A 26,040-nucleotide genomic window follows, 5' to 3' on the forward strand; every position below is an offset into this window, starting at 1 on the left:
AAGAGGTGACTGTTGAAAAACCTAAAGCAAATCAGCTTATACAAAAAGAAGAGGAGGGTTATTTCCAGCAGAGGGTGAAAGGGTAAGAGAAACAGAGGAGAGAGAGGATAACATGTGTAAATCACAGTGGTTCATGCTCTAGAAGATAAATGGGAGACCAGAAAGTCAGAAAAGATGTCCCCCTCCGTGTACAGAAATCAAAACAACCCCCGTCAGAAATCTTTTGTCAACGCACTTACAGTAAGTACTTTGACCTATATATTTTTGGCTTTATTTATAAAATGCTTTAACATGAGTTTTGTTGAAGTCTTCTGTCATTTTTAGCACAAGATCTTTAGCTACCTTAAGTATTCAGTGTCCACTTTCTGAATGAAATTGAGAACCAGGCAAGTAAACATATAGATACTTCAAATGTATGCAAGTGAAAAAAATATATTAGCATGTATAATCAGAGGAATACATCTCTGCATAGTTAAGAAAATATTTCAGGTGAACTCTCACTCCAGCATGGGCTATGGCAGTGAGGACATCCAGGAAGCATCCTAACACTGCTTGACAGTGTCTGCATTCAAGTGTAATTCTGAACCATTTCAGTAATTTTACTCAATAAGGTCAAGGTCTACCCTGGTTTCTCATGAGAGAAGGCAGTTGTATAAAAACTTCTGCATCATCTTAGCTGAATTCAAGTGCGGATGATGATCCTTTAAATAATCTTCAATTTTAAAGATGCATTAAAATTACTTCATGGCAATTTTCATTACTGTAAGACTTGGGTTTTATCAGTGGCTACCAGATAGTTTAGATGATACTAATTTATCTTATGAAAAAAATGCCTGAAGCATAAGTTCCAGATTTAAAAATACAGTAGTTAACAATTAAATTATGTATAGTGTTTTATGACAACTGTATACAGTAGCTCACCATGCCTGACTTTCTATAAAGTATCTAATCTTTGCTCTCTTCTCCTCATCTGTGCTTGAGGTCATCTTGTTTTCCTCTCTGTGATAGGAACACCCATCCTATGTCCTCTCTCCCTAGCTCAGATTCTCCTTAGTCTAGTGTAGGTCAGGAGATAGCCACCTGCAAGCTCACATTCAGTTATCTCCTGGGATATTGTCATGCTTTTCACTTTTGTCTTTGGTTATACTACCATGAGGAGGAAGAGGAGAGAAAATGGAGTTCTTTCTGAGTTTGAGAGCCATACCACACTCACAGGTATGGTAGATCACATACTCATCATGACAGAGGCTCATTTGGGCTCATTTCCTTTGGATTTTCTTAAAAAGCCCTAGCCAGGATGTTCCACGGAGAAATGAAACTTGTTAAAAAAAAACAAAAAACAATTCTTTACGATTTAATGTCTCTACAATTCAAAAGTAAAGATGAAACGCAGAGTGTGACAAGTACAATAGGAAAAAAATGAAGTTGCCTCGATTTAAAAAAAAATCTATTTTAACCCTCAATTTCTAATACTCATGTTTTAGCAGGAAATTTCATGTAACACATAGTCTAGAGAAGGAAATCAGTTGCATCCAGACAAGAATTGCAAGTTTTAATGATGAATGAGAACAGAGTATGAGGACCATTACCATGCTATTTACTCTTCTTTTATTGTTATAAAAATGTTAACATGGCAGACGAGACCATAAGCCTTGTGAAAAAGAATTTATATTATTTTACATAAAATAATTGGAGAAAAGCAACTTTTGCTTATACACAAAAGTAAAAGTTAGAAAGCCCTCTGTGGATTGTTATTACTTATGTAACTCCATAATGTGTATGCTTTTATGGGAGACCCTTTTCCTCTGAGGTATATTAGATTTTGGACAGTTTAAAACTCTGTAAATATATGCAGTGCTCTGATGAATAGTTTTCCATTTCACAGTTAAATTATATCCACTGGTAGGTTGAACAATGGACTTAATAATATTTCAATGAAATACACAGGAAAATTGGAGAAAGTGCTTGCTATTATCTATTAATGAACTTTTGCTCATCCTACTTTTCCCTTTCCTCTTTTAAGAATAAGGATTATTTCGTTTTATATTTTTAGTAAGTTGCCTTAAATCTGTTATCACAGTGTTTTGTATTTGTATCCAGTGACTAGCGTATCGTATATATATATATTAGAGTGTAATACATACATCTCTGTAATCTGAGATGGACCAGGAACTCTAATTTCATTCTTAAGAATTTAGTGTGGAAGGTTGATTAGCCCTTAGATCTGATTTCTTTTATTTTCAGTAAGAAGGACAGAGCAACCGTGCCTGATAGTGTAGATCATCTATATATGTGCAGGAGACTTCTGTGTGTCACCTCATAAAAAGGCAATAACCAAAAAAATTAAACGATATTAAAAATGATTTGAAAATAAAAATATACCATCTGCACATCTGCCAACAGTGAGTCACAGATAGTTTCCTACAGTTATTTCTTTGTAGTAAAACTAATGAATAACTTTCTTACAATTGTTTTAAAAGCTGTCTTCTAACTGTAAAGTCTCAGTGTTCTCTGCTGCCTCAGAATAAGGTTCTTCTATTTTACTTCCAATTCTAGTTGTTTTTTTTTTAAAGTGCAGAAGGTAAAATATCTATTCCAAATAGAAATTTCATTCCTTACAAATATATTTTTTTGGCTCGCCACTCTCTTTGCTTTTGCATTGTCATCTGCCCAGATTTAACCATTTAATTATTTTGATTGCGATAATTACATCTGTTGAGATGCAAGAAAATCTCACATAAAGAATGAAATTAATTTCTAAGTATATGTTTGGCCTTTTATGTGAGCTGCCATTTCATCTGTTAAAGGCCCAGCCGAGAAGCTGGCAGACATGCGGACAGTGGGGAAGGGCATTCTCCCTAAACAAGTATTTTCAGCTCCAGCCTTCATAGAAACATTTTCAGCTAGATAGTCTCCTGGCCGAATGTATAATTTGCCTCTTTCATTCTTAGTTTATTTGAAATATAGAGGACTGGATGTCCACCAGGCCAAAGTATAAACTCACCATTTATCTATTAAAGTCATATTTAATGAAAATGAAGAGAAATTATTACCCAACTCTCTCTTTCTCTCATTACAATTGCTTAAGAACTTTGCAGGGCACATTATCTCGTAGACATCATGATCAAATGTTATTGTTTGCTTTATTATCTCAGTTGGATGGTTGGCTAGTCTAGGATGAAATAGGTTGAAGGCAATCCTCTCAGCCTAGAAGTCTGAATGAGGTTCCCATTCAAATGATCCTGATTGTTTGGGGGTGGGGCGGGGTGATTAGTAAACCAACTGAGCTTACACTGCATAGTAAGCGTCTGGATGCAGCACATTTACATCTAACAAGAGACCCCAGAAAACGTGTGTGTGTTTCTTAAACCTTATGTTGCGAACAAAAGGCTATCTCAGCCACAGACAATCAGCACGGCACTGCTCCCTGGGATGCGAGCCACACACTCAACTGCACATTTCATTCTTCCTCAGCTCCCAGCACCACAAAGCCCGACTCTCTTCCTTCTCCTGGGTCCCCCAGATTGCTCCATAGCGGGGGGCTGGGAAAGCTGAAGCCCCAGGTCTCTGTCTGCGCACCAGCAGCCTGCACCGTCGGCCCCCGGGCGCCGCTCTCTCTAGCCCGAGCCGCCTGGGGGAGGTAGGGAGGGGAGCCCGAGAGCTCGAGAGGGGACCTCACACCTCGACACTTAGGTTTTTATTTATTCGCGGCGGAGGAGAAGTGGGTTCAAGCTGATCTGCCTCCCCAACTTGCCTCTCCCTCGCAGATAAAGTCATTTTCTCGCTAGTGCGGGGGGCCTCGGAGACCAGGGAGGTCCCGGCTCCACGTCCAGTCCCGTCCCGTGCGCGCCACGGCTGGGAGTGCTGGCCCGGCCACTGCGGTGACCGGAGGGCCTGGGAGGGGCCCTCAGGGGTGCGTGATCGCGCGTGGACACACAGGCTCGCTTTCTCCGGGGGCGTCGCTCCCCGCGCGCGGGCTGGACTAGGCTCCGCGTCCCCGCGCGCCGGCATGACCTCGGGGGCCCCCTCCGGGCCGCGGGAGCGCGGTTGTGAGGCTGGGCGGCCGCCGAGGCCCGGGCCGTGTAACATGACCCGGCGGCCGGCCATTGCGCCCTCCCAGCCCGCGGCCGGGCCCCGCTCGCCTTCTCCCGCCTCCGCTCCCCCTGCATCCCCGGCCCGCGCCGCCGCTCCCTCCCGGGGCTCACGGCCCGCCGCGCTCCAACGCCCGCCTCTCGCCACTGCCTCCCGACGCCCGGCCGCGCGGCCGCCTGCGTCTCTTTCTCCCTCTCTCCTTTGAAAACTGATCTTTGGCTCTTAGTGTGAAAGTGATTTGAATTTGGCTCGGCGGCGCTCTGCGCCTGCGCTCAGCCTCTGGCATGCTGGCTCCTTCCAAGCAGCTGTTTTGGGTTTGAAATTCCAACATGGCAGAGGCTGCAGTCCGTCTTCCCTTCAAAAACTTGGAATGATTTCAAATCATAGGCACCTTCACTTAACCCCAGCTTCCATTCATCAGCAAACACATCGGATCGATGCTACGCTAACCTATCGGGAGCTCGCTCCGCGCGTCCAGGTAAGGAGAGCTTCGTAGTTTTCTACCATCTGTTTAAATTTTTTGTTTGTGTTTTATTTTTAAAGAATATAGATAGATCCAAGACCTGTAGTGAGAAGAGGTCTCTGAGTTGTGCCGTAAACAGTAAATTTAATTTGCATTCGTTTCTATTCTGTATGCCAACCTGCTGTCTTATTTCTTCCTACAAAGTAGCCCTGAAACATTATGATGCATATTTCTGCAGCTTAATCATTGTAACAATAGTATGGGATTAAGAGTTCGTGACTGCAAGAATCTCGCTTTTTCGCGATATTGGGCTTACTTACTACTATTTTCTTACTTCAAAAAATAAAAAATAAGAAGTGGAGCTGTAGGGTGGGGCTAGACTTTCTTCAGGAACTAACTTCTAAGTAAATAAGAAGTGTAAATAAGAATCTTGCACACACACAAAAAGTTGAGGTTAAATTACAATCTCATAGCTGGGGGATCGAGAAAAATGTCAGAGGATCGGTTGCAGAAAACTGTAAGCACATCATGCTGGAGGGGGTACAGCGTGGTGGGCGTATTGTTGGCAAGGAACGGGAGAGAAAGATGTATAATTTAATGGTATATACAATCCACTGATCCTATTACCGTCCTCCCCGGAGCTCTTGTTAGTTTCAATGGGAGTGAGTGAAATTGACATGGACTTGCATTCCTGGTCATGTGCTTTTTTTTCCTTTCTTTCTTCTCCTGTGATCTGAGATCCCCTTTTTGTTGATGTTGCTTTCCCCCTTAATTATATGCATGTAGGTTAAATGAATACCTGACGAAAGGGCCCACGTTTCAAGGCAGTGACATTTGATAGCTGAGAGGAAAAGTGGCTTTAATGAAAAGCAACCTTTGGAATTCCTGCTTGTGAGAAATCCAATTCAGCTTTTTGTGCTACCAGCAAGAAATGATCAGTAGCACCAGTGTTTATGGTATGTCAGTTTTGGAATTTACTTCCTTTGCATTTAAATAGGGAAGACAAATTAAAGAGCATGATAAAACCATTGCAGACTGCTTGGGAATTAGATGCTCATGACATACAATTCTTTATAAATGTGTCTATATCTGTTTATTTTAATCTATCACTATGCTTTTTTTTCTTTTTTGCATTTGCTACCAGATGTTCATATATCTCAGTTTTTATTAATCTATGACTTTCGGACACTTTCATTGGTTTTAGCTCTAATCTTGAAGTTGCATGTTTCTAGTAATGCTCTCTGCAGGGCCAAAGTCAAATGGTATGTAAATTAGTTAAACTCAGGGTGGGATTTTTGTTGTTGTTTTTGGGTGGGGGGCAGCTGGATGGAGAGGGTGGGAGTGTAGGGCATAGATTGCTAAGTAATGAAAGCACACACACACACACGTATGTACATACACAGAGCTGGATGGAATTTTCTTTTTCTTTTCTTTATTTTTTTTTCTCAACCTATTAATGGAATTTGACTGTCTGCTTTCTTGATTGCACTTTATGGAGTAATCCGTTCTTCTGTGTGGATTTTCCCTTTTGGGTGAGTGAGTGAAGGCGTATCTTTTACGTGAAAATAAGATATGTATGTGTATGGTTTTTGATTACTCTGGTCCTTAATGTCTAATAAGAAACACTGGTCGCTTTTTCTCCTCTTACCATTCACTTGTCTGCCTGTCAGCGCTTTTTACTTTTAACCTGTGACAGAATTAAATAATCAGGCACAGAAATTGACTTTATTTAAAATCACTCTTTCCTCTTTCTTAAAAAAAAGTCAGTTAAATGGAGTGAGAGAGGTTTTCAATAGCTCTTGTGGCTGTGCTGTGTGTACACTTTGTGATAGTCAATTAAGTCTAAGAGGGGACAACAACAACAAAAAGATGGGAAAGTATTTTGCATGACCAAAGAATATGTGCACTTTAAACTGATTTTTGTTGTTGTTACATTTTCCCCATGCCATGGATTTCTCTTGAAAGGGGTGAATGCAGGAAAGAGAAATAAAAGAAAGAAATTGGAGAGGGTCAAAGCTGCCAGGCATCTGTAGTGTGGCCCTGGCCAGAGCTTTCTCATAACACAAATGAGAATACTAGGGAAGGGACTTCAGGACCAGTAGCGCAAGCGACCTGCACTTCTGCCTGGGCTCTGCTGACTATAGGACTCAGCACACACCACACTAGCAGGATAGAAAGGATTTGATTGGATTTTGCATTTGGAACTTGTTGACTTTGAATCGATCAATAAGAAGACTGTTTATTTTAGATGCACATAATTTGCCCTGAGAAATGTTTTAAGGAGGAGAGAGCACAGCTTTTTTTTTTTTTTTCCCCTGGAGCTGTTAGAGCGAATGGGATTGCCAGATGGGCGATTTCCCTCTGTGATGTTAAAACTGTAATATATATTCAGAGCAGATTGGGCTGCTGTCTGTGATCAGGAGGATATTACATTTATAAATTTTAAATCGGAGCTCGGACAATGTGCTGAGAGCAGAAATTGGGTGGTTTGACTGTTCACCGTATTGATACTTAAACAAGGTTTCTGGCCAGTAGTGATACTCATTATTGCAATAAGAAGTAAAAACACGCACAGGCAACAATACCATACCAGGCATGTAACAGCAAACTTAAGTATGTAAATTTCTTCTAGACTATTCTTTGCTTACTATTAAGTAATACTTACAGGATTTCTTTCTCTGTGTGTTTAAATGCTGGATGTGTGAATGATATTCAGAAGTCTTGTTAATACTCACTGGGATCTGGTGGTGGTATTGGTGGTGGTAGTGGTGGTGGTGGTGGTGTGTGTGTGTGTGTGTGTGTGTGTGTGTGTGTGTTTGTGTGTTTGTGTGTGTGTGTGTGTATACATGTGTACATATGCTTGTATGTATGTACACATATGTCCAGAAAGTAGGCACATGTTTAAACGCATTAAAGGGCACCAGTGGTTTCTATTTTCTATCACTTTGATTGTTTTTAGATTTTATTTATCTGAAATGTGTGGCCTAAAGGAACCAGAGCCACAAACCTGAAAGGCTACAGAGTGGGCAAGGGCCCACATTCAGCAGCTCTGCTGTTGCAAATTAAAAGTGTGTTGTGGTCAGGAAATGAAAGCTACGATGTCTCTTTTGAACAAGTCGTTTATCAAGAGAAACATCTATCAGGGACTGCCTTGTCACACTGATCCTCTAAAAGTTAGGTCTGAGGTGGAAGCTGCTTTGATGTTTTTGATCCTAAATTTAATACAACAGGGGAGGGGAAAAAGATATTTTGACCAATATAGATTTAAAAAGATATATGTCCTGGAAGCAACAAGATTTGTTTGTTACTACCGTACTATGTGTGAAGTTTTCTAGCTATCACAGCTGATAAAGATTTTTAGGAGGAAATCTCGGGCTTTATAGATTGATGGTGGCTCAACCATACATTTATAATGCCTCCAGTTATGGGCAGCTTCTTGATTGACATGGGCCTTTTGAAAAGAGTTCGTTTGCAAGGAAAATTAGTTTGAAAGAGTGTTTGGAACAATATTGAGAGTCAGCAGTTTTCATTCATTTAAATATTGACTTTTTCTCTTTTAACCTTTTATTCTTATTTTTGGTTTTCATTGTAATTGAATAAAAACCAGAAAAGACAAATAAACTTCTATTTGGCGAATTACTCACTATTTTTTCCTTCTAAACTCTGTTTCTAAATGTGCTAGCATGTACCCTTGCTATTGTTTATTAATTTTACATGTGATTGGTTATCAATATAAACTATACAGACTTATGAGTCCTTTGGAGTCTCAGGTTGACAATAGGAATAGCACAATAAATATGACATATTTTCCTGATTACAGTGCATGCTTTATTCAAATTTTAAAAACATTGTTAAAATGATGGACCAGGTTCTCTCCAGAATATTTTGTAAAGAGAGCTAAAAGGAGTTTGCTTTATTTTTGGAAGCAAAGATACAAAAGTATTTCTTTGAAATAGAGTTTTTGGATACCTGCCTTACCATGCTGGTGGTCACTTGTTCTTTCATGTACTCTATTAAAGAAGCCAGCAAGAGTGTGGTGGGAGTTTTGAGGAGTATAATTCTTGTTAATTAATCATGTCTGGAATGAAAGAATCATAGCAGGGCAACACAATCTCATTGTTGTTTTCCTGGAAGAGGGTGAGACTTCTGTTTGCAAGCTGTACATGTGAGTAACTTGCTTTGCTTTTCTCTTTAATAAAGAGTTTATAGGTTATTTTGGAATTATTTCAGGGAACATTAAAAAATTCTTTCTTTTTTTCTTCTCACACTGAATCTATGAGGTTCTTAAAACAGCATCTGTTTTCTTCTGAGTGCAAACATGATTTCTTTTCCTCTCCCCCCGTCTCTTTCTCTGTCTCTGTCTGTCTGCCTCTCTCTCTCTCTCTTCTCTTCTCTTCTCTCTCTCTCTCTGTCTCTCTCTAAGTTATATTTAAGAATCCTGCAGGTGAAAATCATTTTTGCTGGTGCTATTTCTACTGTTAGAAACTCTGGAGAGCATTTTGTTGGCTGGTGCTTCCAATAGACTTTCAAGAGAGTAGAAATTTCTTTAATTGTCTTCAGCTAATAAAAGCATGTGGTCGGAACGCAGAAGAGCAGCGGCTCCTGGAGTCCACAGAGACAGTCTGCGGTACTTCTGCTCTTTCTAACATAGTTTGAAAACTCAGCCTCCTGAAAGAAGCGCATCACTTCCTTACTGGTAAATTATTTTGTACCCCAACCTCCAGGCTGTCATGCTTTAAATGGTACCCTGTTGCCCAGGTTATATAGAGAGGCAGATGCAGAAAGTTTGCAATGGTTTTCCGGATTGTCATTTCCAGGTGAAGGTGGGCTCTGAAGTCCCCTGTCTCTGTCACTGTTTTTGGATGTCTAATGATTGCCTAATTAAGTAATCAGCTCTAATCATCCCAAATCAACAGAATTATTAGGTGTATTTGAAACAATTGCAGGCCTTTTTTGTTTTGAACTTTCTAGCTGTGCTCAGAGTCTTGGTTGTATAGATAGGGATGCCTGTAGCTTTCGCCTTTGATCAGGAAACTCTCCTGTCTGAATTTTGTATGCCACTTTATAAAGTGCCACAGGCATGGTTGCAGAGATAATACATTTAATTACCAAGAATTTAAATTGATTTATATATTTTTGGTGGCAAAAAATGTTATAGACATTTGTGGAGATATTGCCCGTTACTGGTGGAGAAGGTTTCATTAATCACTATATCAGCTTTTGTTTGAGATATTGATAAATTAGAATGAGCAAAGGACAGAGGAGGATGCAGTTAAAAATGTCATAGGATTCTTTCTTTAGAGATATATTAAAGCTAATGTTCCATTGTCATTTGAACTGAGCCATTTCTGCAGGTACCACTGAAAATACTGCAGTCCCATAATTGATTGATAACTTATGAACACATAAGTGCATAATTCTTTTTTTTTTTAAAAGCAAAGTTGTATTGGAAAGAATACAAATAAATGGCATACTCAGCAAATATTTTTGTCCCATATATATATATATATATATATATATATATATATATATATATATATACACACACATACATACATATCAAATCTCTCATATATATATATATATATATATATTTCTGGTAGAAAACTTACAAAATCAAGCATAGACTCTTTGACAGGAGTGCTGACTGCTAATTCTTATTTTTGCTTTTGCTATTTAAATGACTGTAAGTTGTTTATGAAAAGAAATGTGGTACACGTTAAGATTTTTTAAAAAGTGAAAATAAAGAGTTGGCAAATTGGCAAAGCATGGTGAAAATGGATGGTACTGCTAGGTTTAAATCAAATGGAAAGCAGGTGAGTATGCCGGGATTTTTAGGACAAGACCACAGGTGCCTGGTCAGCTCTGGCAGGCCTGAGGATACCTGTTGACTAATTTTCATTGAGATTGAGGAGGCAGAAAAGATAGATGATCCGAAGTCATCAAAATACTAGATATCATCTGGCACTTTCTGCTAATAATATTTACATATTTTATGCAACAAATCTGCTTGTTGTCCTGGTATTTGAATATTGACACTTTGTTTCTCGTTGCATATGGCTGACTGTTGGTGGAGGCACTCCAGAAAGATTTTCATTTCATATGGATTCATGATACAGAGTCTATAAATGGGTGGGTTTGCTCATATTTTAGCATTTGTGCTATCTCTTCTTCAAATAATATTTTTAGGCTGATACAACTTTATACTGGAATGCATGATTTATTTTATAAAGGTCCAAATTAACCTCTTTCCCCTCTAACTCATCTTATTTATTTTTCGTTTGGGAGGAAAAACCTTTCTTAGAAAAGAATGAAATAACCTTGGAAAAATTTCTTCTTGTTACAGTGTTGTTCCTATTTTCATAAATTGAATAGTGTTTTTTAAAAAATTTCTAATGATATATAATTTGCTACTATATAATTTACAAATAAAGATATATTTTGTGCAAAACACAAGATTTAAAGCACTTATAAAATGTTGCACCCACCCCCAACCCAGTATCTTAATGTTGAAAATGCTTGGCTCGGTCTACGCCCCCAGCCACCGTGGATTTTGGTCTCAGCTATTGATTTACTTATTTGTCACCGTGCTTGGTGGATATATTGTTGGTGAGGGGGCAGAACACGCATTTTACTTTCCCCACAGAAACCCTTCTTGTTTTTCCAGAATCAACCAATATTCGACTTATATCAACTTGATGCTGTAAAAAAATCATTGACGGCTGCATGTTGTGCCTGTATGAGTGTAACTCCTCGGAGAACGAGTGACCTGTACTTTTGTGCGTTTGGCTCCTGAGAGAATACTAAGCAGGGACACAGGAACGTGTGGAATTAGATTTGGAAGCAGAGCAACGTGAAGTCAAGGCTTTCTGTGTATCGCTGGAAACTTTTTGTTATTCTTTTTTGACTTATTGTTCTTTTTATCTGGAAGATGCGGTGACCCTCAGCTTGCACAATCTACCTCGTTTATGAGTGTGTGCCCAGCATGCAACTAAAATGTGAGATAGCTTGTATAAAAGTTATTCACAATTTCCAGACAGCCATAGCAGAGCGTTCCAGCAAACACAAACCCCCTTCTGCTGGGGTCCTGGTGCCTGTTGAGGTCACAGGGCAATGAGGCTACACTTGGCTTTACCGTCTACAGAGTGTATGAAGGCTCGGATTTGGGGAAATCGCTGGTTTTCTGTTTGGAGAGTGACTATTTCACTTACCCAATTTGGCTCTGCCTAAAAGGATACTAATGGGAGTTGATAAAGAGAACAGATAAAATAATAGGCCTTTGGGTGTTGCTGTTTTTACCCTTGAACCAGTATGTTTGCTTTGTGTTTGTGTTAACAGAAACTTGGTGTTTTAGTTATCTGTACATGGGCATATAGTTAAGGAAATATAGCCCTGGCAGAGAGGAATATTATCATCATCATCATCATCATCATCATCATCATCATCATCATCATTATGTCGTAAGAGCCTGGATGGTTCTTGATCACCTTGTACCACTTTCCTCGGGTCAAGAAATCTAAAGTTATCTAAATATATAGAAAATCCTGACCATTAAAAATAATAAAAGCACAACTCATTGAGTGACAGTCAGGCAAGAGAGACAAACACAAAAATAATCACTTTATCGTGTGATTATCAATAATGGTATTCGGATGTGAAGAAATGGAATTGTAGCTGCATAACTGTAGTGACAGGGTGTTAGGGGAAAGCAACTCTTTAGTGTAGGGGGCCTAGGCCTGCAGCGTACCCTATGTCATTCAAATTGTGAACTTACTTTTTTGAGTTGTGTTGAAACACCCTCCCTCTGACTTGTGACCATACTAGGTGTGGCTAATTTTCTACTTTGGCTTTTTTGTATTCTCTGCAGATGGGCCAACAAAACACTGAAATTTTTGTTTCCCAATGCACTGCTCAATAAAGTGATGTTTTGTATTGAGGTGCCCCAAACCACATCTTGAAGCCCAACAGCTTCTCAGATGAAGACTGAGATATGATAGAATGCCCACTAAGTGTTGATTTGAGTGCACTTGAAGTGGGGCCATTTATTTTCAAAAGGTAGTTCTTACATCAGATCACTGCCAGGAAGGAGATATCAAAGAGCTGGGGAAAAGTCACTCTTCTTTTATGTAACCCAAGACTAGGGTAGAGAAGGGGGCTTTAAAGATATTTTAGAGAAAGGGGAAAAAATGGAGCTTATTTTGAACACCTTGCTAGACTTTGCCGTAATACTATAGAGGCCAGGGAAGAAACGCCTTCATTCTGAGTAATAATGAGGGGCTCTTCTTTCCATATATACTCTACAAAGAGTGAGCTGAAAAATAAGTGTATTAACCCATGCTTTAGGAATCTTCTACCACATTGTAAATGTGGACTGTTGTAGTTGAGCGCTCATCAGTCCATATATCTCAGTGTTCTGTGCTTTGCCTGTGGTTTCTGTAATACAAATGCAATTCTGCTCCTTATTATTTTTTCTTACTCCCACCTTTTATTATATGTTCAGATTACATGTTTGGCTTCAAAATTAATTAAGCCTCAAATCTGGTTAAATAGACGGTTCTATGGTAGGGTACTGTGACTGCAAAATAGCTTTTTAAAAAATTCCTACTGTATTCACTTCTATCTTCCCCTTTTCAAATTGAGGTAAGGAATAAACACTTTCTCTCAGATCATATACCTCAATGATGCTAAGTTATAAATCTTAATTAGGTATGATTCACTGATTTTAATCTTACCAGATAATTATTTTGAGTAGGATAAAAAAAGATTGCCTTAATATTGAAGGCATTTTCATTTTAATCCCTGTTTTAAGATGAAACAAATACTGTTAAATAAACAGGCTACTATTATCCTTTTATGCTTGCCAATTAATACTTTTGAATAGAACTGTGCAGCTGGAGGAGTAAAGTATTGAAAAAAAAACAGAGTGGGTGTTTGCAAACTTTAAATGACTTTTTGATAAATTTCACTGGTAGGTATTACAGGGATCTTAGAGACTTTTAAGTAAGAACTGCAGATTTGGTTATCTAAATGGAATATCTTCTTATGCGTGCACACAGATTCATTTCTTTGTGAAGGTATTGATGTCAGATTTGTTTTTGGTGTTTTTATGAGTAATTAGGTTAACGGGGTTAGTTAGAAAATGTATCCTTTCCTGGAAAATGAAAAATTACATTCAAGCAGAGTTACAAGAGTAGAACATATTCATGACTTTAAGTACTTAAAATGATATTTTATGACTCATTTTTAAAGAATAATACCCAATATGTAACTTGTTAAGAATAATGGCCACTTTTAGGTTTTACAGCATGTCTGTGTTAAAAACTGACTTTTCTGTTCTTGAATCACTGACCTGGAGTCAATTTTAGATCCTCTTTGCAAACGATGTGGGTCTTATGTTCTGGCCATCGTATGTCTGGCTCTTAGTCTGTCTTTTAAAAAGAGATTTCATTTACACTATTCAGCTGATTAGCAACCGTTGGGGAGGGGAGTTACTGTTATGACCCATGTGCAGACCTTGGTACCTCAAATGGCCTGACTTCTTGTCTCACAAACTGGATTGGAAAAAAAAAAAAAGCAGTTTTGGAATTTTAAATGACCATTTGAGCAAAGCCATTAGAAATATTTAGAAGTGCACTATGAATATTATTAAGTTCCTTATTTAAAAATATGTTCTGAAATCAACCAGTTATTGATAGAAACTTACTTATTTATGCTGAGATAGCAGACCCTTCAAAAATAGATTTCATCTGGAGCTAGTGTCTCATTAAAAGGACATTTTGTGCATGAACAGAATTTCTTACATTTTAAAGATATGGACATGCAATTTCTATTGATAACATTTAAACATGAAACTCTTAGGAAATCTAATAACAAAAATTCTTTGTTCTGTTTTGATCTTTAATTTATTACTTAATGAGTGCAGACACCAAGTAAATGCTTTTTTTTCTTATTTCTTATTTCTTTCTTTCTTTCTTTCTTTCTTTCTTTCTTTCTTTCTTTCTTTCTTTCTTTCTTTCTTTCTTCTTTCATTCTGTTTTAACACCAAAGTAAAAATTTCTGTGGGAAAATGATTTTACATACTTATTTTTGAAGATACACAGGGGATCTACTCTTCCATGTGATACAGGTTTGGGTGCAAGAATAGGTGAGACTCCACACTTTTACAGATGCATATTATTTCTTTGAAATTGCATTCACTGTCACAATGTAGTCCCATGGGAGTTGTTCAGATGGGTGATTGCAAAGCACATGTGTTTGCACCTAAATCCATGTTGTTAAACATTTGTCTCTATTTTTAACGATCGACTCTGCAGCTCTCCTTTATTTCCTGGCAGAGCAGTATGCTTCAGCCCATTTTGCTATCTGTATACGATCTATCTGCACTGTGGTGAGACATGTGCTCTTTATAAACTTACCTGCAAGGCTGCTTATTACTTGATCATCTGGAAAAGCAAATTTTCCTTGTTCCACCAGTATATGGATATTTAGGTTATGAGGAGGTATTTTGAATTAATGAAGAGAGTATTAGGGTGTTCGGGGTGCAGTAGACCTGCCTTGGTTGTTCTGGACAACCTAGCCTTGATGAGTGGCAACTGGTGGCAAAGGGGGGGCGGCACAGGCAAAGGATAAAGAAATTAGAGGAAGATGATGAGGCAAAGTTTAGGGCCCTTTCCCCATGTGGTTCTGCTGAAAACTGGGCTGATAATTATACTGATCCAATTCTAATATAGTTATGTGTAAAAGTGACCAATTATTACAGATTAATGAGCAGTGTTCTGTAATCAAAGCAGGTTACAATCTCTCCCTTTAAGAAGTGGCAGGTTCTATATCACATTCTGAACATTAGAATTTGTGATTAGCTAAATGAAAATAACTGTTTCCAATTTACCTGACCATCAATTGAAAATGTATAAAGACATATTTGCCTTTAATGGGGGATAATTTTATTCTCAGAATCCTTTTCCCCGCCCTCTGTTGATACCCGCCATTTGCTTAGGCCATGGTTCAAGTTATAGAAAAAAAAGATTGATTGACATGTATCTCTTGTATTGCTTCTTCTGGAATGTAACACATTTCATTGCCATACAGGGGTTCTGATCTTATAAACAGGTGTATATGAATGTGACACTTTTAACAAAGTACCCACACAAGGGCCTGGCATGGTGATACATGCTGTAATCTCAGTGAGGATCCCAAGTCTGAGAATAGCCCAAAATATATAGCAATTGTGTTTCAGGATGGGGAGAAGGGTCACACAGTAAAAGAAACAAAGAATCCCCCAAGCTCCACATTTTTATAAGTCCTATTCCAAACTAGTTATGTGGGTGGTTGTTTTGTTTTGTTTGAGGGGGAGAGTGGGAGTCAAGGGGTAGTAACCAATTCTGTTTGTCAGTGATGTTTACAGACCCAGAAATTTGTAAATCTTGTGAATTCATAAAATTTTAAGTTTCTTGAAAGGATATTACTAAGAATAGAGAAGAGTGCACCTCAGAGGGACCTTGAAAATGACATTGAAGAGAAAACATGGCAGCAGAGGCCCACAGCCTTGGGTATTTACTACCTAGGTGAGACATTCAACTCTGTTCAATCTCAGTTCTCTTTGTCATAGGAGATGGAATTCCACAGTAGCCAAACAATGATACGGAGCTGCTTCTCCATTTGCTAGTGAGCTTGGGTAGCTAGGAACCCTGAGAAAGACTCTGTGTCTTTTCATGAAGCATGAGACCCCGTCTTGCAAACAGTGAACGAAGCCAAAGAAGCATTTGTTGCATGGCTGATCCAGTCATAGTAGCTATTTACTAAATGTGGTTCCTAATTGGTTGCAAACAAAAGCCTCAGATACTCCATGCTGTTGGAAGAAAATGTGTTAATTACCTAATGCATTTCCTCTGTAAGAAACTGAGAGTCAGATTCAGTAGATATAGGGACCTTAAACCATCATCATATATATATATATGCAAATATGCACATATATGTGTATATATGTATATATTTAATTAGCTTAGCCTGAAAGGTGCATCTTCATGAAATGATAACTATTTCCTCTATTCTGTACTCTGTCCTCTTTTTGCTTGCCTTAATTTTATCCCTAGGATCTTCTTCAATATTGGTTGAAATCCTACAAAGACTTTATATCCATCTCAGTTTGTATCCTCCACCAGTCTGCTTAGGACTGATTTGGACATTTACTTGGCTTTACTTAAACACATTAGAAATGTTTTGTTTAGACTTAGTGATATGGCTCAGTTAGGTAGCTAACTGCAAGAAGGCCTGGGGACCTGGATTTGGGTTCCCCAGCATCCATCTAAAAGCCTGATAAGGTAGCTTACAGCTATCCCTGTGCCAGGGAGGTGGAAGAGAGAGGATTCTCCTGGCATACTGGTCAGCAGTCTTAAATGAAATCAGTGTCAGTTCTGTTGAAAGACACTTTTTCAAAACCCGAGCTAATGAACTGGGAACAATTGAAGAAGAGACTTGATGTCTATATCTGACCCTCAGCAGGCTCCTGAGCACAGAAGACCTTGTCCCCCAACACACACACACACACACACACACACACACACACACACACACACACACACACATTTTCTTTGTTCATTAATATTACCTATCTCAAATGGCGTGTCTCTGCTTATCATTTTTTCAGTTTGGAAACTGTAAACTCCTGTAAGTGGAAACATTAAATTCACTTTCAATTTCCTTAACATGTATATACAGTATAGGAACTGCATGGTGTCCAGTAACTACCTGCTGATTTGAGTTAGTCAAACTGGCATTTTGTTACTCGTTCACTAATCTTCCTTTAAAAATAATTCAAGATGCTAGAAAAACTTTAATGAAAAATATTAAAATAGTATACCTTGTTTTTAACAATAAAATTTCATTTTACTTGTTTCCAAGTTAGCGTATGAAGTAATGTGTCTCATATTTTATGTCTACATTATTTTGCTTTGCTTCAACTTCTTAGCCAACAGACTACAGAATTATATTTTGTTTCTGTGTTCTTTACATAATTACAAAACAGAGATGATATAACCCTGAAAATACTTTTGTAATTATACACATGAAAAGAACCTTACAACCATTCTGTTTTTGCATAACTGGAGAGGATGCTTTTAAATTATCCTGTTAGAGACACACCATGGAACTACTTTTAAAATCCCACAAAACATAGTTCTCTTTGGTAGTTTGATTATAGGCTATCACAATGAGCATCAGATAACTTCCCTTTCTTTGTAATGGTTTTTTTCCTGTGTGAAATTGGTGTCAGAAATTTTGAGGGAACAAAATCATAAAGTATTAGAATTGGGGACTTCCTGCCAGCTTTTTGCCATCCTAAGGCTGATTACCAGTTGGTTCTTCAGCCTTTGGTTAAGCAGAGGAAATCAATACCCTGGACATTTTTTTCTAGTTTGTCTTTCTTCTAGATAACACAGAGTATAAATATGTGCGTTGTACACAGCATACTTCTGGGAGGGGGATTTGACAGCACTTGGGGCACAAAGGCATGAGACACTAACTCGCTGACCTGCTCTTGGTATGCTGACTTAACTTGCAGCAAATCTGTAGTTTGTAAATGTCTTTGGTTAACATTTTCATTGGTGCTGTTTTGTTCTGTTTAATGTCTGACAGTATTAATTTATTTTGCACTAAACACTGGGCTGTGAAGAATTTAGCTGCAAGTCCACCCATTGACCTCTGCCTTCCAGTGGCTCAGTTGCTTCACCAGTTGAGCATGTGTGTTTGGGGCCAGCTTCATTCTAAATCTGCTTACTGTTCTCTGTGCAAATGAAATTGTAAAATTTTCTTAAGGAAGTTCAATTTAACTGAAGACTGAAATTATACTGGATCAGTCAACACTATTTTAAAGATTTCAATGTAACATTTGTGCTTTTAAAACTAAAGATGTGCTAGAGAGAAGTACTTGTTCACCTTGCTTCAGGAAAGAGCCCATTAGAGAAATAATAACGCAACCCTCTTTATTACCATTCTTTGAAATATACATCTTTAAAAGAAACCTGTACCTTTTCTGAAAACTCACTCAGTCTCTTCTAACTTGGGCTTTTCAGAGATGAAGAGTTCCAGATGCTAGCTTAACACTTCATGTTGAAATCTGGAGGGGTCTCGTGTACTCTAGGTAGAAGAAAATGTCTGCAGTGTGCCCGCTGAACCTGGATTATTATCAAGAAGTGCTACTGAGTGATGGGGGACAAATGTTGCTTCATTAATTGCATTTCAAATACTGAACCTTCAGCAAGCAGCTTTTATGCTAAAGGACAGCCCTTTATTAGTGGAGTGCAAAAGACTGAAGCAACTATGATCAAAGTAGCCATACTGTTTCTACAGTTGGTCTGACATAGTGGAGATCCACGTGTTGTTCCTTTAAATCAGCTCTGTTGGTTTTCTGTAGCAAGTTAAAACTTGCTAAAATAGAAGTTTAAATCTACCTGATATTATAGGCTGAGTTGTAAAGTGTTGTGATGGTAGCATGCCAATATCCAAACTGAATCAAGGAAAGGCTTAACAGGGTTGGCATAAGCTTCTGCTTGATTCATAAATAGGGAGTTGAGGGGTTTTGAGTGAAGCAAATGAAGTATCTACACTATTTTTTGCACCTAAGATGTTAGCCATTTGTCCTTTATATTTTTAATATGGGTAAATTAAAAGCTGCCACTCAGAGGGTTGTAATATAAATCAATGACCACACAATATGAGCCATGGTGCCAACGTACTGGCCTCTGTGTTACCTCTGAGTCCAGCTAGTAACCTCTCTCTTCTAGCATTTCAAGAGCCATATTAACTTGTGTTTTTGGAAGTCAGTTTCTTTCTCAGTTTTTCTTATCAATCAAGCAACAAATGGAATTATACAATGTTATCAGTTGAGTTCTTTTGTATCACATATACATGGGTGCCTGTGAGTAACTATAGTAATTATAGTGGGGCTGGGAAAGAGTGAGACTTAGAAATGTGGAAGAACATGAAATCGCACTTGCCTTGAAATTTGAAATACAATAGCTCTTATGTGAATGTAGCTGTGCGTACTCGTGCGTGCCCGTGAGTCTTCAGCATAGAGACCTATAATATATGACAACACTGAACACTCTTTTTCATTCTGAGTCAGCGGCTACTTGGTAACTTCATGCAGATATCATCTGCGTGAAGCAATTTAAATCTCCCGTCATTCTTGCCTAAGTGGCTCATGTCTTTCCCTGAGTGATACCTCTCTATCCCTCGGGAGTTAGGTTTGAACATTCATTTGAAGTCTCAGTAAGCAAGATTTATGAGAAGTCAAAACAGAAACTGACAATGGACATTAAGGAACCATTTAAGATAGGTTAAATGTGTATGTTAGGGAAATGCTCTATAATAGTGCTATATCCACAGCCCCAAGGATGCTTTCTAATTGATACTTTTATTGACAGTAGAAGCAAACAAACAAGAACAACAGTCCAATGCACAATTTCTTCTCCTAATGCTTACTTGCTCTGAGTAGATGGCCACGTTCACACACACACCACCCATGGCCATGCTATAGCTCATATTTTGTAGCCATTAACTTATCTTTTGGTGTCAGTCTTTGTTCAGGGCTTAAGTTTGCCATGCATATGTCCTTGAAGGAATGTAACATCTTTCACAAGATTTTGTCCAAGTGAAATCAGATACCAGTTTTTATTGCAGAATGAAGCCTACAAATGTTTCTCTTTAGAGACAGTTTTAATAGAATGAGTAAGGTGTAAATCATTTAAGCAATTACCTGTACACCGTGGTCACAGGGCTCAGATTGTCCTGTAGCCTCAGATGTTTCCAGATCCCAATAATAACCCAGAGCAGATATTTACAGCTTAATTTTCTGTACATGTGCACTTGTCCACAAATGGCTCCCATTTTCTATTGGGAAACTGGGCTACTTAGAGGCAAAAAAAAAAGTGCTTTCATTGTTGGTGATGACAAACATGGATGTTTATAAGTTGCCCTTAGAAATTGTGATTACTTGAAAAATAAAAATGCCAAATTCTATGGATCTTTTACACATAGGAATATGATAAATGTTTTCAAGTAGCATTTCCCATTATGGGTGGGCGGTGGGGCGGGAATAGCCAAGGAGTTGTATTTAACCTTGAAACGCTACACAATCTAAGGGACTCTGCATTTTGTTTTTAGTGCATCTTCTGGCACTGGTTGAGTTATCACGGAGGCTGCAAGTTTTCTTTGCATCACTACCTCAGAGTTTTCCTTCTTGCTAGAAACTAAACAAATTGAAAATAATGATTGGTGACCGTTTGCTGTGCAGAGATTTCACAGATACCAGTTAACACTATTTTATAAAACAAGGCCAAATGAGTGAGTTATACCATTAACAGTAAATAGCAAACACCAGAGCAATTCTCTTGCACGAAGTGGGGAGAGAGGGAGCCAGCATTTCAGTATGGGGAATCAGTTACACATGCCTTGAGCCTGGGTGTTAACAAATATTTCTCTCTCTTTCTCTCTCTCTCTCTCTCTCTCTCTCTCTCTCTCTCTCTCTCTCTCTCTCTCTCTCTCTCTCTCTCTCTCTCTCTCTGTGTGTGTGTGTAGCTCATATGTAAAGAACATTATTGTTTCTCTGCTCTATAATTTCAGCCCAGAAAATAGAGTGGTGTAGATATAAACTAACCAGTGTAGTGATGTCCACAAATTCTCTATTTGTTTAAGAATTAAAGTTATTCTTCCTAAAGTCATACAGAAGAATTGACTCAGCAAAGTATGAAGGCTTCAGGTAGAGCCACCGTGTTTGCAGCTGACTGTGTATCAATGACTAATGGTTAGCCATGCTAACTTTAAATAATGTTCTTGTCCAAGTGTCTGTCCCCAAAATATCTTAGCTGGAAATCAGATTGAGTATATGTCAAAAAGAGTTGACAAGAAAGGATTATTCATACAGTTACTGTTGAAGTGTGGGTACTCTTTGTAGAAGGCATAAAATAGACAGAAGTAGATTATTATAAAGAATGGTAGGTAAAAGGCTGGATTTTATAGTTAATTTTATAGTTAGCTATATATTGTCTATACCTAGGCAGTCTCTGTCTTATGTACATATGTTGATTAGCTCTATATACTTACATACTAAAGACATGCATCTCTTCTCTCTGCAGCTTTCACTTATTTGATACTAGGATTTTGCCGTACAGCAAGAAAAGTTGTCCGAAATGGGCATTATATTGAGTTCAGAGGACCCATACAGTTCATAAATTCTCTGGTGTCTACTGGATTTTTCATCAGGGAGACTTCCAATAAAAATGATCTATTTTAGAAATAATATTGTTTAGTGGGTTGAAATGTGGTGTAATAAAATTAGACCTTCAGTCTTCTAAAGTTACTACTTAGATGGCACCCTTGGGAGGGTAAAATGGCTGTATAAGCAGATGAATCAGGCAGTTCCACTGATGGGTACATTTGTCAGTCTCTGTTACAGATATAATATATTCTTATATCTGTAATCCTGACACTGTTACATCCAAATGAAATCAACATGAGGTTGTCATCTTTAAGCAAATATGTTAAGTGTTGTCTTTTGTGCTTTGGATTTGAAAGAAAGGGGCCCAGGGGAGGCCGCATCATGCAAATGGAGCAAATCCCATTTCTTCTGAGCGAGCTGTGCTGTTTTCCCCCTCCATGGCAGCTGGCTGTGTTATCTTTGTGTGTTTCTCTGAGTGCTGACAATCCTTTCAGTGATCTAAGTTAGGGCACATTAGAAAGTGGAAGCAGCTGTCTGTCGCTATACTGAGAGACGTGTTTGCTCTACTGCAAAGATGAAGGACCATGAATCCTTGACACACTCTCCCCCCTCCCCCCTGTACTTTCCAACATGATCAACATTCAGACGCACAGATTGTCTGCTTGGACAGTTTTTTGTTCTGACTGACAGCATCTGGCATAGACAAATTTAAAAATACATAGCATGCCATGCTTGGGCTCGGAGCATCCCTTCTTTATTCATCTTCTCATTTAAACCATTCATTTACATTTCAAGAAAGGTTACAGCTTGATATGGTTGAAACGTTGATTTTTAAATGAATAACCTTCTAATGAAATGTCTTGAATGAGCACCAAGCAGCTAGTGTTCATTAAAAATTACACCCGATTAACAGGGCCTTGAGAGCCTGAGAGCAAAGGGACTTCTTATTGTTTTAATCCACAATGCAGGCCAGTGTTTACCTTTCTGGCACAAAGCGAATAGAATTGATGCCTGTCCTCGCAACACTTCTGATACTGAGCACGAGTATGATATTGCCCCTAAGCCAACAAGACACTTGGCCTTGTTTATTCAGCTTTTTCTCCACCCTCTTAGAACCCCCAGAGATGCGTTTTAAAATTTTTGAATGTTTCCAAAATATGCCCTTCTCAAATCTTTTCTTCCCCTGTCCCACCATTTCATCTAATACTAGGTTCTAAGTCCAGATTTTTTTTTCCAGGGGGAGGTATGTTTTCATGTGGAAAAGTGGAAAACACTTGGATGAAATCCTCTCCCTGGCCTCAGGGGAGTAGAGAGATATCTGTTTGTTGACATTACTTAGTAATAAGACACAGCGGTGTAAAACTCTTTCTCTGCTTCTCATACCCCTGTGCACATCACATTTCTCACCCATTCATAGTCACACGGCAGCCTCGGTACATACGTGTCTGGAGCGCCTCTACAAACGGTGTGAATACCGGCCATTTGTCACCCTGTAGACACTGAGGCCAGGTGTGGTGCATGTGGAGTGGGTAAAGGAAGATCTTCCCTTTTATCACTGCAGATTTCAGCTGTAGTCAAGCAGTGCTGGCTGTGACCATGTTCGTTGTAAGGGCTATTTGCAGGGAATGGTGATACAGAATTACAAGCCAAGATAAGCACATTTATTCAAGTGTTGGGTTGTGCCTAAGCAAAGCATATGGATAACAAGGGATATCGGACTTCAGGGGCGGGGCTTAATGTACAGTTGTAAGTGGTTGAAGGGGTGACTTTTAAAATCGCATGTAATAGGTATTTTGCTGTATAATGTATTTTGACTAATTTCATAAAACAATAGATCTTGAATAAAAAAATGAAAAGAGCATATACATTTATTTCTTATTTTTTTTAATTGTTAAATTTTAAATTCATTTTATTCAAACAAAGTATGTCTTAAAAGTCTGCATGTCTGGAATTAGCTTGTCTTAGTCTCTCATTGGGTCCTAAAGTCCTTCTGTGTCTATAAATTTAAAATAGACATTATTTGTCTTTGTTTTTATTTTCTTGATAGCCCCACCCCCATAAATGGAAGGTAAGAAATCACATCTGAATAGATACAGGACCAGTGTTTTCACTGCTAGTAAATGTTTTACCATCATCATTTTAAACATAAATTACTTTTCTTTTTCTTTTTTTTTTCTTAATGAATACCTTCTGAAGGTTGTGCCAATATGTATCTGTAAGCAAACTGGGAATGTGCTGGAGTACACAATTCCCTGGAGGAGGAAGCCAGGGTTAGCAGTAATGCTTTTAATCTGGACTTGTAGAGGATTCGGGAGCGTCCATAGATCTGCTCCAGTAATTACCATACCCCAAGCGGCACTGGGAGAGGCATTTGCCTAAAAACTTGATGTCTTCATTACACTGTTTACATTTTAATTAGAAACATGAAAATTACTGATTCATACAGACAACTATAGTTTAAGTGGTTTCGTTCACCATCCAATAAATCATTAAAAAAAAATCCCTACAGTTGGCATAAATAGTTTACTAGGAATCATTCATGGGAATAATGTGTTGGCACTATAAGCTGCTTAAAATATGTTTTTATTTTACCAGAGGTAGAATTTGCATATAAATTAGAGAATGGCATTTTAAGTTGACAGTCATTTATGCAGAATACCACCCACATGCAAATACATGTATGGGTGCATGCGTATGCTTACATTGAGTTTATAGGTTTTACAGTATTATGGATATAGATACGCACTCAACAAGGCCTCTCAGTTTAAAACCTGCATGTTATCTTCTTTGAAAGTCCTTTCAGAAGAGCTGTTGCTTGCTTTCAATGTGTATGGCCACAGACACAACTTGTATGTGTTGAGCAATATGAACTCACAAGAGAGGTCATGCTTATTTCTGGGTGCCTGGAAATGCAGTTGCTGCTTCCCTTGCTCCTTTGTGCCCCTCTCCGACTGCCCCTCCTCTAACTTCTGCATGTCCTGTCAACGCTGCTGTCCTAAAACCTGCTCTCGCTTGCCACTGGGGCTGGACTGAAGCAGTGTGCCTGTCAAAGCCCATTCCTGAGTCAGCAGCACAGCCATTGCTTGACTTCTGTGACAGTCACTCAGACAGTTTTTCCGTGCCCTGGGGATAGGTGTCCTCCTCATTAGCAAGGATGAATGACCCTTCGGTTAGCACATTCAAACTCCTAATCTCTCCCATGCACTGTCTGAGTTCGAATCCCTGCTCCAGAGCTCTAGTACTGAGGTACTGTAGGAGCCAACTTGTATATTTTCCCCATTACTGTGGACCCCTCTCCTTCCTTCCCTTTCCTCCCTCCCCTACACCCTTTAGTGTTGATTGATAGTGTGTAAAATGAATCCAGAATAGCCACAGACGTTAAAAACCATTTGCTGTCTCTCTATCTTTGTTAGAAAGTTATTGGTCATGGATGAAGGAGGCTCTGTGATTATATTTTTGTTTGTTTATTGCTGCTTGGTTGAGAAACAACACGCAGTGAGCGAATGTATGCATTATAGCACTGGAAAAAATTCACATTTTCAGCCTGGTTTATTTTTCATCTTAGACCCATGAGCCATGAGCGAGAGCAGGATGCCTGTCTGCAGGTGTTCTCTTGAAATGCTGGAGTAATCACTGTTTAATCTTTCCAATGTGAACAGGTAGCTTGTGCTATCTGTATGAAGTGGTTTCTCAGGACTGAGGGGCATAAGAACAGTTCTCACAGGTGGCTGTGCATAGGAAACATCATTTCACATCTACATCTCTTGAGTTGTCTTTTTAAATAAAATATGTGGGGCATTGCCAAAGTTTGAAGGTGCCAAGGAGTGGTTTTGTGTTCATGTGTGTGCTTTTTAGATCTTAATGAAGAGTCACTGGGATTCTTTCCATGGCAACAGAAGGAATAGGTCCAGATAATTAGAGGAGGACTTTTCAGACAGTTATTAGTGTTGAACGGGCAGAGATGCTGAGCATGTTGGTAGGCTAACTGTAAACTCACGGGCAGCTGAGCTTTCCTCTACTTGCATTGCCTCTTTGAGTGGCGGTGTGAGAGCAGGGAGGGCACTTATTAGGTCTCAATACCCTCTAGATGAGATTAGACACAGCAGTGGACATCTGTAAGGACAGAAACATGCTGTTCACTTGTACACACAGCCAGACTCTCAGAGTTCTGTGCAGTCTGGGAAATCCTGTCTGCTTTATGCACTGTGGCCTGGATCGGTTATGTAGTGAGGGAGTGCTGGCTGCTGGCCAGCCATTGACTAGGAAATCT

The 26,040-nt window shown here is 38.8% G+C and overlaps 1 protein-coding gene across 2 annotated transcripts in view; it reads left to right on the forward strand.

The window, feature by feature from the left end:
- The first annotated feature begins 4,252 nt into the window (after positions 1 to 4,252).
- The window catches only part of Fign (fidgetin, microtubule severing factor), a 118,398-nt gene continuing 96,610 nt past the window's right edge, over positions 4,253 to 26,040 (forward strand). Inside the window, exons 1-2 of one of the 2 annotated variants that reach the window (XM_051167180.1) lie at positions 4,253 to 4,570; positions 5,342 to 5,511. In XM_051167180.1, coding sequence (XP_051023137.1) covers positions 5,487 to 5,511 — 25 coding nt within the window. In that variant the 5' untranslated portion in view covers positions 4,253 to 4,570; positions 5,342 to 5,486. The remainder of the gene's footprint in view (positions 4,571 to 5,341; positions 5,512 to 26,040) is intronic. The other variant, XM_051167181.1, reaches the window with a different exon arrangement.

This window comes from Acomys russatus, chromosome 24, assembly GCF_903995435.1.
Source record: "Acomys russatus chromosome 24, mAcoRus1.1, whole genome shotgun sequence".
Classification (NCBI taxonomy): domain Eukaryota; kingdom Metazoa; phylum Chordata; class Mammalia; order Rodentia; family Muridae; genus Acomys; species Acomys russatus.